The sequence below is a fragment of the Paroedura picta genome, chromosome 9 (assembly GCF_049243985.1).
Source record: "Paroedura picta isolate Pp20150507F chromosome 9, Ppicta_v3.0, whole genome shotgun sequence".
NCBI classification, from domain to species: Eukaryota; Metazoa; Chordata; class Lepidosauria; order Squamata; family Gekkonidae; genus Paroedura; species Paroedura picta.
The window spans coordinates 32,578,740-32,592,615 of record NC_135377.1 but is presented as its reverse complement, the minus strand read 5'-3'; the positions used below and the strand labels follow the sequence as shown (position 1 = coordinate 32,592,615).

At 42.2% G+C, this 13,876-nt stretch overlaps 1 protein-coding gene and 1 long non-coding RNA gene across 3 annotated transcripts in view; one reads left to right on the top strand and one right to left on the bottom strand.

The window, feature by feature from the left end:
- The window catches only part of LOC143844709 (uncharacterized), a 38,106-nt gene that overhangs the window by 12,688 nt on the left and 11,542 nt on the right, over window positions 1-13,876 (top strand). The window lies entirely within an intron of this gene.
- Window positions 7,144-13,876, bottom strand: part of CPA6 (carboxypeptidase A6) — a 46,869-nt gene continuing 40,136 nt past the window's right edge. The window contains exon 11 of the mRNA XM_077352222.1: window positions 7,144-10,236. Coding sequence (XP_077208337.1) covers window positions 10,049-10,236 — 188 coding nt within the window. The 3' untranslated portion in view covers window positions 7,144-10,048. The remainder of the gene's footprint in view (window positions 10,237-13,876) is intronic.

Here is a 13,876-nt window from a genome sequence, read left to right as displayed (position 1 = left end):
TTGGGAGTGTGTGTGTGTGTGTGTGTGTGTGGGGGGGGGTTTCAAATCCCTGAAGCGGGGGGGGGGGAAGAGGTGCTAAACCTAGTTTTGCCTGATCACAGCTCCAGTCACCTGACTTTGTAACTAGAATATAAGAGGAATAGGGTCCAATTTGCAGTATTATTGCTAATATTTCCAAGGATCAAGGCCATGTTCTTATGCCATGGCTGACCCCTTTGAGCCTTTATTTTGAGACAAAGGCTCAGGATGAGATACAAAAGTTCTAATAATAGCCCCTGCCCTTGGATTTATGCTGCCCTACTCATTGTTGGCACAGCTGCTGCAATACACAATACTGTGTCAACAATTTCCCTACCCCCTTATGGCACAGATGTACTTTGAATAGGGTTTACAATTGTTCTGCTGGAGTAGAATGGGTGAAATTGATCAGGGTGGAAATCCTCTATGTTGCATTACCAGAAATTATTTAGAAGCCCAGAGTTAGATAGGAACATAGTTTACCACTAATCAGTTGTAGATATCTGATTGGAATTTTGTATTGATGTTTTTAATGTACTATATATAAATGGATGTAAACCACCCCAAGATGACTGGCTCGGTAGGGGCTGTCTATAATAAAAAATAAATATTGTCAGCATTTTAAAGCTGCTGCCAGGTTACTTTCCACAATGATACACCTTTTTCATACAATAATAGCTCAGCTCTTGGGAAGGTATTGTAGCTCAGTAGAGTAAGTGCTATACATGTTAGGCCTTATCTCTTCAGTTTGAAGAATGGGAAAGACTAGCTCAGACACAGGAGAGGCTGACTTGATATAAAGCAGCTTCATGCATTTGTATGTGTTCATTGTTCAGGGAGAGGAACACATACTTTCAACTTTGGGCATCTTCCATCAAGAGATTCCCAGGTGATTAAAAAAAAACTGTTGCATGAGATGTCAGAGAAGCACAGCCAGGCAGAGTATACAGTACTGACTTAGATGGATCATTTGTTTGAGGTGTAGCAAGGCAGCCTCTTACGTTCATACAAGGTGAGATTCTCCAAAAATGTGTGCCAAATTATGTGATTGTTAGATCTATGAATATATTCCATTTGAACACAATCCAAATTATTAGTCAGAATTGTCAAAAAATATTGTTTTAGACTTTTGAGTACCAAGTTCTTGTATTCCTCAACAGCTTTAATTATTGCTCAAAACCAGTTGGTTTTATTTTTTCAAACAGAAACACAAGGTTACATGGTTTAAGTAGAACATTGGCATAAAGCACTATAGCTCTAAAATATTGTCACATTGATAAAGTGTTTAGCTACATCATTTGTTTTACGTTCCACAAAATACAACAATCTATTAACATTTAAACCTGATATTTCTCCATGCAATTAATTCCTGCTTAGAAATTGTAATGTTTTTATCATTAATATGGATGCTACTTGGATGAACAAGTGTATATTTACCAAAATGCAATACTTTAAAGGGGAAGAGCAGCAGTATAGTACATGTAAAAAAACCCTGATGTTGCACAATAAGCTTTCTTTTGTCATGTGTAGCAACCTATCCATGCACCTCAATGGGATTCTTTCAATATATTATTCATAAGCGGAGTGTCTGATGTCTTAATGGAGAGGCGACTCATCCAGTAGGTGACTTTCTCCCAGGGGAGATACTTTGCAAGAGGTTGTTATTTGAGGACAGCTGGATAGTTCTGCCTGACTGGTCAATTTCTGTCCAACCAGAGGAATAAGAAAGGCACATTCTGGCCCAACATTCATGTGTCTTTTGACAGTGCAGTACTTTTTTTTTTTTTATAGAACAGTGCCTCTGTTCAGAAATCTTTCTTTTTCTTTCTTCCCTTCCCTTCCCTTCCCTTCCCTTCCCTTCCCTTCCCTTCCCTTCCCTTCCCTTCCCTTCCCTTCCCTTCCCTTCCCTTCCCTTTATGCAGTGGCTTGAATTAGCCAGCAACTCCCCAGAAATTAGAACTGAAGGTTTTCATTATAATTGGGAAATTGCTGGCTGCCCAAGCCATTGTGGAAAAAGAAAAAAAGCAATGTTGATGCCAAGAAATCATGTAACACTTCCTAAAGCTACTGTGGCATAGCACGTTGGTGTGTCATACTTTTAAGAGAGTACATATACATGTGAAGCTATGGTTCTTGGTTTAAAACTCACCTGGAGAATTGTAAGAGGACACAAGTTCAAGCCCAATTAAAGGGACAAGTAATGGGTCATGGGAGGAAAAATTTCACCTAAAATTTTGATGAGTGGCTGCTAGTTACAATAGATAATACTGGGCTTAAAGGACTGGCTCAGTATCATTCATCATGAGGGATGTGAGCTACCAGAAAGGGCAGGGAATATGAATAATATGATAATACATAATAGAAACTCTTCCAAATACTCACTGATCCTTCAATCTACAAAAAGTTCTAAATTCCAAATTCAAATTAGGTTGATGTCTTCACATAATATTCTGTTGTAGCCTCTTGACTAATTAAGTAATGAAATAGAAGGTGACTGCTTGTGGGATCCTAAGCCATATTACACCTTCTAAATCCATTGAAGTCAGTTGACTTCAAAGTCAGTTGACTTCAAAGGGTTTGATTCTCTTTAGGATGGCAACAGTCCACACAATCTACCATAGGACCTAAATGCTCTGCAGAGGGCTTGAAGCAAAAGGGAGCACCACGCTAGGCCTTTTAGGTGTCTGCTGTTGAAAACAACTTCATAGATTCCTGGACTTTCCCTTATTAACACTAGAAGTTGTGAGCACTGAGTTAATTAGTTTCCTTACCACTTTTCTTCCTTGGTATGCTTGCTTCATGTCCTCATTTTCCTCCAGGCCCAGCTGACTTCTGGCATCAGAACCACTTGGGAGAAAAAATGCATTGAGCACTAAAGTAAAGTTCAGGAGGATTAAAGATTTAGGGGCCTTTGCCCACTTGCTCATGAATAGTTGCCTGTCTTTACCCCTATTTTCTGCTTGGGTGGGAGGGGGAGGATTTGCATAATGCAAGAAGACAAATTTAGATAGCAAACAGTAGTAAAGGTGAAAGGAAAGCTTTTGCAATTTGCATCTCCAATAGGTTTCAGTTTGTATTGCCTGCCATACATCCGCTGCTTGGCATGATCTAAGTGTGCTGAGTTACTAATTTAAATATATATACATACACAGATGAGGTATGAATAGAAACATGCACACTAGTATATTCATTTCACACAATTCTATGCTAATTACAGGGTATCTCTTCAGTTCTGAGAAATGCTATGTGTGCTTTCTTTATAACCCTTAGTAGTAGTAATAGGTCTGAATCCTTGCATTTTAAGGAAACTTACAGTAGAAGAGATGGCAGCTTTTACTAATGTTGGAAGGAGTGACACTGGAGGGCAGCGGCACTACCTTACTCTAAGTGTGTATAGGAATGGGATATTTCTGACCATTTCTGTATTTGAAATATACCTTGTTTTTGCCTCGCTGTGGATTTCCATTGAATGCTGTGGCTTGACAATTTGCTTCCTCCACTCTTTTCCCAGACTGAAATTCACCTTACATTTTCTGCATTGAGAGTTGGAAGGAGGCAGCGTCCCATGAAGCTTTGTCCCTTCCCATTTTCCATTATTTTTTTAACAAAATGATGCATGCTTGCACCTTTATTTTCATTGTATCCCTTAATTCCTGTGGTCTGTGCCCTTGACTGCCTCCCCCATTCCCCTCCCCCCAAGTATACTGGTTGTGATTTTCTAATAACAAAGTAGGTTATCACGTTACAACACTGCTGCAGCATAACGAGCAAGACTGCTGCTATTTTTTAATAGTTAGAAACAGCATTGTGATGCAATCACATCCTTTTTTAAAAAGTCAGATTTTCAGGATGGAGGGAGATAGGAGAAGGAAGGGAGAACAAGGGAGGATGGCAAGGAGGAAAGGGACATGCACAAATGATTCAAAATGGCAGCCATGGGGAAAAGCCCGAATGCAAGCATTTCTCCATTGGGCAGCCCAGATTCCACCTAAAAAAAATGAAATCACTGTAACTGGGAATTCCTTAACCTCTGTGCCTGGAAGGGCAGATTTTAATGCAGAAATGGTCCTTTTTAAAACCTGGTAGTTACATTCTCTCCCAAACACTCAGTTATCTCGCTGACTTCATGTGGCCTTCCACGGAGAAGCATGTCTCTGCAAGTCTGTCCTGCAGATACTCCTACACACGTGATGCTGGACAATCTGGCCATTTGTGATAGGGAAAGTACTGTTTAGACTGGGCTCTTTGTTGTCTTTTGACTGCAACTTGAATGTGAATTGAATCTACCTGAATAAATGTTTACCTTTTTTGCAATACACTTCTTGGAGATGTATTCACTGTGTTCAGTATGATTGGGCAAACTCTGATGTATTAACCAAATATTTCACTAATGAATTCCTGCTCCTGCTGCAGAGGCTCACTATGTGCTTCTCCAGGGTGGCTCAATGGGCTGTAGCGGGAGGGTAAATACTCAAGAGCACTGAAGAATTCTTAACTACATGATTGGATACAAGCTGTAATTCTGTAAATAGAAGACACTTAAAAATGTGAAAAACAAGAGAAAATTCATTATGCTTTCCTCTTCTATGCAACCCCACACTGGAGTGCTTGCCCAGAAGTAGTATCAGATAGCACCATATATGCCTCTGTCCCTCTGCAACTTGACCATTTTTGGCTTTTAAATCTTGTTTGGTTCTCCTCTGCAGTGATAGAACCCAGCATTCAACCACTAAAAAGTTAAGAAGGGTGTGCTAGGGTAGAGCAAAATAGCTACCTTCTGCAGCAGGCTTGTTCATTCTATGTGTGAATGAAATATCACTTTGTTTTACCTGGATTGGAATTCTCAGGAGCATCACAAAAATGCTGTTGGGATATTCAGGGCAAAGCCTCATGATTTATATTGTTGTTGATTTATTGCGTACCCAATTATCCATGGTGCACTGCATTCTTATATATGTCCCAGGATTTGCTTTCTGGACACAAGATTGACCATTCCATTGATACTGACATCTCATCCTTGCTGAGAGCACTGAAGGAATGCTGTCCTGTAGGTTCATTTACTTCACTGGTTGTTGACCAAGTCCTACGGACTGAAGTGTGTGTTTCTACCAACTGTCACATGAGCCTCAAAACTTGACGGAAATATATGACCACTGAACCAAAGCTTTCCAAATCATGCTTCAGCTGGCTGTCAAACCTACATTGCTACAAAGAGGGTGGTGAACAAAGCAGCTCTTTTTGCTTTTTACTTCTCACCGAGAAGAAATTGCACCATAAATAAATAATGCAGCTCTACCAAATGAACCATTTCTGAAGTGTATTTGCATTAATTCCTGTCTGACTTAAGAGTGCAGAACAGATTGGTTTTAAAGTAATCAGTCATTACTGTACTTCTTCCAACGTGTAATGTCTGAAGTATCAGTTTTAAATGTAATTTGTTTCCCTTAGCTAGAATATGTCCATACACTGATTGTTTGATCGATCGATCGATCTACCTACCTACCTACCTACCTATTAAATTTGCTTTCCGCCACTCATGGCAAGCTGTCTCGTGGCAGGTTACATAATATAAAAACCCATAAAACAACAATCCCATTAAAAACCCATTAATATAAAAACAAGTATGGCAGTAAAAATATCATCCCTCCCCACAATCGGTACAACTGCCACTAGGTGCACCTGAGGTACTGCACCTGCTGACAGCCACTAGTACCGTGTTCTAAAACTTAAGGTGGCAGTACCTTCCAAGAAGGCCTGTCCAATCTCCCCAACCCTGGCCTCAACTGAATACCCGGCAGAAGAGCTCCGTCTTACAGGCACCATGAAATTCTGAAAACTCCCACAGCTCTTCCAGCAGCTTATTCTACCAGGTAGGGGTTGGAACTGAAAAGGCTCTGGCCCTGGTTGAGGTCAAGCAAACTTCTATGTAAGTTGATACCCACAGAGTGTAATGACCAGTAAGTTGGTACTCAGAGTGTAAAGCCCTGTTGGGGGCATAGGGCAACAGGCAGTCCCTCAGATATGTGGGTCCCAGACTACAAAGGGCCTTGAAGGTCAAAACCAGAACCTTGAACCTGATCCGGGCTGCAACTGGCAATCAATGAGCCAGTTTGGTGTAGTGGTTAGGAGTGCGGACTTCTAATCTGGCATGCCGGGTTCGATTCTGCGCTCCCCCACATGCAACCAGCTGGGTGACCTTGGGCTCGCCACAGGACTGATAAAGCTGTTCTGACCAAGCAGTGATATCAGTGCTCTCAGCCTCACCTACCTCACAGGGCGTCTGTTGTGGGGAGAGGAAAGGGAAGGCGACTGTAAGCTGCTTTGAGCCTCCTTCAGGTAGGGAGAAGCGGCATATAAGAACCAACTCTCAGCACAGGCTAGATATGGGCCCTCGAAGATTTTTCTTTTTCTGTGATTTTAACATGGCCACAGAAGTTGTGAATATTGCTGTGAAAATACATGCATGACTTCATTTCAGAATCCTAGCAGCAGCAGTTAAGAGACTGTTTTCACAAAACAAACAAGTTTTCTTTATTTAAGTCTGGGTGCTATTAAATACAAAACTCCCAGTTACAGTTGACATCAATCACAATGGATGTGTCAAGGGATTAAGGTCCCTTCTTCTGCATAGTTTCATCCTTATCCAGAGGAGATCCTTGTGTGAAAAGCACCATATATTGGGTCAGAAACCAAAGGCATGGATCAGATGAGTGTCTTACCTACCTATAGATATATTTTCCTCCCAGGAGCTCAAGGCAGATGAACACATGGTTTTCCTGTCCTCATCTGATCCCCGCAAGCCAATAGTGGTGAGAGTCAGCAAGCTTCACAACAAAGCAGGGGTTTTAACATGGGTCTCTCCAGTGTTACTTTGATGCTGTAACTACATTGCACTGGTTTTCATTTCTGTTACCTTTTTACCTGAATGTGGATGTTGTCTATCAGAACTGAATTACTTCCAATGAGCATCCCCATCAATATTCTGGCAATGTCACACATAACGGTGCAAGACCACTACTGGGCTAACGTTCTATTCTTTCAAACAGAATGTTTGTACGGTAATTTCTATGGAGAAAAGCTTCCATATTTTAATTTCCTGATCATTTAAAAATCTCATACAAGTGCTTGAAACAAGGCAAAACATTTTATTACATATGATAATCTTGCAACCATTAATTATTTTCTGGGTAATTATTCCACTAGGTACATGATTGCTGGATTTTAAACTTCTCCCTCTCCTTGTCCCTTTCATATCTGTTTTGTCAGCAAGGTGATGTTCTTTAACTCCATGCCATGAAAAGCTTAACATGTTTACTAAAACTATGTACTTTTTGATGTGTTATTGCAATAATTCGTGCAATGATTTTCTGCATTCACAATTTACATCCAACATGTAAATCATTTGTGGTATATACGATCTGCTGTTCATAGTAAGCATAGGTTATTCATTCTACCTTTCAGGTTACTGACTGAAGGCAACCACATGTATGTGGAATTTTTCTGTATGTGATGGAATGGCAGGCCCAGTCACTCACCTACCATTCTGCATGGAAAAGGGGAATTACTAGATTGTAAGGCAGCAGAAGTCTCTAACCATTGATTCTGGCACTGAGGCTGAGGCGACGCTGTTATCTCCCACACAAAGGGTTCCAGTGGTTTCCTGAACTGCAGTGTTTTTTCTCTGAACTTCCTCACAAATGCAGCTGCTGCCTTGTGCAGCAGAATTATTTATTTATTTATTTAGATTTTTATACCGCCCTTCCATACGGTTCTGGGCGGTTTACATAAAACATCATGAGGTAATTACATGGAACATCACAACAAATATAACAATTATAACGCATAACATGTCAACTAGGATATTTCAACAGAACTTAGTTCAACAAAGATAGCAACTTTAATGGAACCCTTAGGTAGGTAGAATGCGGGTTACAGTGCGGGGGACTGGCAGGGGAATAGGACGTGCTGTGTGAGGCTCTGCAGGAGCACACTGGGTGGCCAGCCTCTTCACCCCCACCTCATCTGGCTGCTGCTTCTCACCCTGAATTTCTTGCAATATATTGATTGAAATATGGAAATTTGATTGTTTTCTCTGTCAGAGGGTCAGTTATGCTCTGGGGGCAAATCCTTTTGGGGCAGACCCCATGCCTACATGCCTAGCTCTGCTATTTCAGGGGCCTTCATAAGAAGCTGGGTGCATGTGAGGAACAGCGCTTCACCAGCTGGGGAAGTGGCCGCCTCACGTCACAGGTGGCTGGAGGGTACTCTAATAGAGGCTGATGCCCACAGGGCTCCTGACACAAGCCACCCTCCCATTGCCCAGCAGGCCTGGTGTTAAGGGGGAGCTGACCTGCATGTTGCTCGGTTCCCGTGGAATGGCCTGCTGGTGTGGGTGTTTCTATCTGGTCAGCTGGCCATTAGAGGGCAGGATCCACTCCAAGGTGTGCTGATGCTCATTTGAATAACAATAAAAGCTGTAGCCATTTTTAATGCCAAAAAGATATTGGTTGTCTGTGTTCTCTATACCATCCAGATCATGCCCTCCTGCCCATGTAACAGTGCTGTTCGTTTGTTGTCTTTTTGTTTCTCCATGCCTTCTCAAACCACCTGATTTTCAAAAAGCATAGAATCAGAGGGGGAAAACCAATGGAAGACAACAAATGCACAATTGTGTCATGAGGAAACTCAGAGAAAAACTGCTGCTATTCAGAATAGCATGATCAAGTCACATGACAAACCAGTAAGATCTGATCTGGTCTTTTACAATTCTGAGTGTGATCTTGCTCAGTCTTGTCACAGTGCAGGCTGAACAGCTACAGACTGTTTGGAAGTCCTTCAGAATCTGCTGAATTGCCACCAACTCTGACATTTGTTTACCTATTTTCCTCACGTAACATATGAGCTTACATCCCATATTGCCAAGAGAACTGGCAGACATTTACCATGTAATCTGGCTTTTTGATTATACTTCAAATTCTTCATCCTCTGCATTAAACAAAACAAATTAACATGGCCATGAGCCAGTGTGAGAGAAATAGTCATTCCCTAAAACAGAATTATTAAATGGCGTACAAGAAATCGCTTCCTTAACATATCAGCAAATGTTATTCCCTTACTATTGGCTCACGAGAAAATATAATCTACAATGACAAGTTTCAATGCATGCAGTGAACATTCTGTGACTACAGCTGGGATGGGAGACCTACAATTTAGTCCTATATTCAACAATATGTTCCTCCTGTCCTCTACCATAATCTGGACCAGAAAAGGAAAAATATTGACAAATCCAATTCTTCCTGGGGATTCTGTATACAGGAATTTACCAGGAATTGATTGCATTAAAAATGTTTTGCCATGCAATCCTATGCCATGCAATCCTATGCAGATTAAAGTCAATGGGTTTACTGGAGTACTCTGCGTAGGATTGCACTGTTATTCTGCTGTCATCCATGTTAGAGATGAGTAGTTTTCCTATCTCAAAAGAGAGATCATTTACTGTATCTTGCAAACACACTTCAAAGCTGTTTGCATTTTGTGCTTTAAGCAAAAACCAACGACTTAAACATCTGTACCAAGTTGGATTCTTCTTCAAGCCATGCCAACATTTTTGCACTGTGTAGATTATACAAACTGGGCAGACTGGGATATGCATAGTTATTTGCATAATTCTGTTTCTTGTAGCCATCAGATGGAGGAAAAATCTGAATAAAGAGGAAAACCTGAAAGTCGTACTCCCAGAATGTTATAAGTTTTTCTTTGGGTCTCTCCACATAGCTCAGTTTCTGCAGTTTCAGCAGGCATCCCCCAAGCATTTTCAAGCCCTGTTCTGCTTTCTGCAGAATGTCAGAAAACACACAGCCGGGATATATACAACATTCTTTTCAGCATGTAGAACAAACAACACATTTTCTTTCTAAGATTTCCACCAAGGACATGTCACATTCTATTCAGTGACTTAACATTGTCTATATAGTAAAACAATAATGAGAAATAATGAGAAATTAACAGTTTTGAACTGTTTTGATGTACCCTAGTGACACTTTTTTAGCAGATGCATTGTTATGTTTTTAACAGCTAACATGGTCTCTGTACAAGTTGGCTTGATTAGGGTCTCGGGTAATAGGAATCCAAAGTGGCCAGTATCACGCAGCTCAAATGCAAATGCGTATGGGATGCCATTTTTGTATGCCCAGTCCATAGAACTGCCAGAACTTACATCTGGAAAAAAACAAACAAATGATTAATAAATGATACATATAAAAGGATATGATAGTACAACATGGTTGCTTCAAGTAAAACCCAAGAAGCAAAATGGTTTTGACTCCAGAGATGCTTCAGAGGAATAGCTATCACAAGAAGGAATCTAATTGGAGCTAAAATCAGTTTTGTCGACACTCCACATATATAGAGACTACTATTTGGCTGTGCTACGGTAGCATGGCTTGTGAGATATGAGAGACTAGCAAGAAAGCCCATTGCAACCAGGAATGCAATGGGCGCTAGGACCCAGGGGACACCAGGAGGTGCTTTTTTTTTCTGCTGCGTGGAGCTGTGAAAGGCTCCTACAGGGTTTTTTTTCTTCTGCTGCTTGGAGCTGGGAAAGGCTCCTACAGGGTTTTTTTTTCTGCTGCTTGGAGCTGTGAAAGGCTCCTGCAGGGTTTTTTTTTTCTGCTAGCTCTCGTAGGCTTGGAGCTCCTACAGGGGTTTTTTTTCCTGCTGCTTGGAGCTGGGAAAGGCTCCTTCAGGGTTTTGTTTTCTGCTGCTTGGATCTGCGAAAGGCTCCTACAGGGTTTTTTTTTCTGCTGCTTGGATCTGCGAAAGGCTCCTACAGGGTTTTTTTTTTCTGCTGCTTGGAGCTGTGAAAGGCTCCTGCAGGGTTTTTTTTTTCTGCTAGCTCTCGTGGGCGTGCCGGCTTGGAGCTCCTACAGGGGTTTTTTTTCCTGCTGCTTGGAGCTGGGAAAGGCTCCTTCAGGGTTTTGTTTTCTGCTGCTTGGATCTGCGAAAGGCTCCTACAGGGTTTTTTTTTCTGCTGCTTAGATCTGCGAAAGGCTCCTACAGGGTTTTTTTTTCTGCTGCTTGGAGCTGTGAAAGGCTCCTGCAGGGTTTTTTTTTTCTGCTAGCTCTCGTGGGCGTGCCGGCTTGGAGCTCCTACAGGGGTTTTTTTTCCTGCTGCTTGGAGCTGGGAAAGGCTCCTTCAGGGTTTTGTTTTCTGCTGCTTGGATCTGCGAAAGGCTCCTACAGGGTTTTGTTTTCTGCTGCTTGGATCTGCGAAAGGCTCCTACAGGGTTTTTTTTTCTGCTGCTTAGATCTGCGAAAGGCTCCTACAGGGTTTTTTTTTCTGCTGCTTGGAGCTGTGAAAGGCTCCTGCAGGGTTTTTTTTTTCTGCTAGCTCTCGTGGGCGTGCCGGCTTGGAGCTCCTACAGGGGTTTTTTTTCCTGCTGCTTGGAGCTGGGAAAGGCTCCTACAGGGGTTTTTTTTCCTGCTGCTTGGAGCTGGGAAAGGCTCCTTCAGGGTTTTGTTTTCTGCTGCTTGGATCTGCGAAAGGCTCCTACAGGGTTTTTTTTCCTGCTGCTTGGAGCTGCGAAAGGCTCCTACAGGGTTAATTTTTTTCTGCTGCCTCTCGTCGGCGCGGCGGCTTGGAGCTCCTACAGGGGTTTTTTTTTCTGCTGCCTCTCGTCGCGCTAGCGGCGAAAGGCTCCTCCGGGGGTGTTTCTTTTTTCTCTGCAGCTTCTCGGCGGCTGGAGTCTTGTGTTGTGTTTGCGGCGGGGGCTTCCTTGGGGCCGGCCTGATGCGGTGAGAGACGCTTCGCGCCTCTCACCACGTCAGGCCGGGAGCAACTGCGAGCCGCGCTGAGCGCGGCTCGCAGTTGCTGGGGCTGGGAATCGGAGGGACCAATCGGCAGGCGCTTCGCGCCTGCCGTTTGGTCCCTCCGGTTGTCTGTCATGAGGAAGGGTCCAATCCGGACCCTTCCTCATCCCGGACACATCCCGCCCCAGAACCCCTTACTGTTTTATTTAGTCCGTGGCGCCCGCGGCGCCACGGGCGGTGTACAGATGGGACAATCTTGTTCTAAGTATAGGATGCAGCTCAGTTTTAATAGCTCTCGACTAAAGCCGGTTCTATCTGGTCAGAATGCTCTCATTGCCATCCTATCTGTTTCGGCATTGCTAGATAATTCTACTGCACAATGCTGCAGTCATGCATTTGGCAGCATTGCTAGTTGCTGATAACTAAAAGCAGCCCACCACTTTTGCTGATCCAATGCCTCATGCTCTCAAGCTGGAAGGGCTTGATTTAAATTCAGGAGAAGCTTAAAGAATAATAAAATGGAGTATATCATTTGAGCCCAATGGCACTTGTAAGACCAACAAAGTGTTATTGAAAGTGTGAGTTTTGTACCTTGTTTGAATAAAACTTTGTAGCTTTTAAAGGTGCTCAGATTTTGTTCTGCTATATTAGACCAACATGGCCACATACCTGAACCTATCATACAGGAATATGTTTGACATTCTCTGCTTTCTCCTCACACCGTGGTTTTTACTTTCCATTTCCATACAGTTATACCGAGGAAGTTAATTTCATACTGCAAGACCCAGGTCTCAGAAGCTCCAGTTAGAAAAGCCACCCCATAAATTACATCACAATACCTGCAGACAGACATGGGTATATACTGCACAGAGGCTCATTGCTTCTGCACAGGTGCAAAGCAGCATAAAGTGTGGAGCAGCAACTTGGTTCACTTGATACAGATGAGCAACCAATATCATATTAAAAGATAAAAGAAGATTCAGGAGCAAACTACTCATTGAACACTCTTGCTATACTCTCTTATCAAACATATTAATATATTTTTGAATATGCTAATTATATATTCATTCCTTCTTTCCCTACTTCGTTTGTGCTCTGGCTTTCTCCCCACTGCAGAATCAAAACAGCTTACACTGTTCTCCTCTTCTCCATGTTATCCTTACAATGACCTTGTGAGGTGGGTGATGCTGAGAGAGTATGACTTGCCCAAGGTCACTCAGTGAGCTTCCATGGCATGAGTGGGGATTCAAGTCCAACACCCTTACCCACTACAGATTGCTAGCTGTCTCTTGGCAATTATAATACAGCAAATAATGGCCAGAAAGGAAGTCATTATTATAGACTACACCTTCATTTTAAGCCAAGATAGTATTGATATGCCCATTGTTTCAGATCAGATCAAAACAAAGCTGGAAAACCACCTATTATTTAATTATTTATATTTATTATTAGTTTTATATACCACCACTCCTGGACTAGCTGGCTTGTGGCGGTTTACAAACACAGAAATAGACAATAACCCCCCCCCAAAACAGTACATAACAATAAGAACACAAATACAATTCTACCATAGATGGCGGCAATAACTATTCTATATAACCCCTAACTCCTCAACTCCTCTCTTCCCGGTTGTGTATCAGTAGATGTAAAATGGGGCGATGGCTGGCCCCGGGGGGGGGGGGGTGTCTAGATTAGTATGCCTCACCATACTAAGCTACTGAATTTCTTTTCTCCTTATTAGTTTCTAAATGATTGTGTTTTCAGCCCAGAGGGGAAAAACACTGCCCACAGCCTGAATGAACACTTGGAACACCAATATTATTTTTAAGAATATGAGACAAAACTCAGAAATCATTACAAGAACTATTCCCAGCCTAGCAAAGGAAAGTCATTTGTGGAAGCAGCCTTCTGTGCACATAGCTGATGCAAATCCAGATCTGCCTCTGAATACAGATTCTTATCTGCATTTGTGATATTCATCTGAGTCATGTTAAACTGGTTGGATGTGCCTTTTGATGTGTGGAGGGATGCAGATTACCATCTGAGGCTA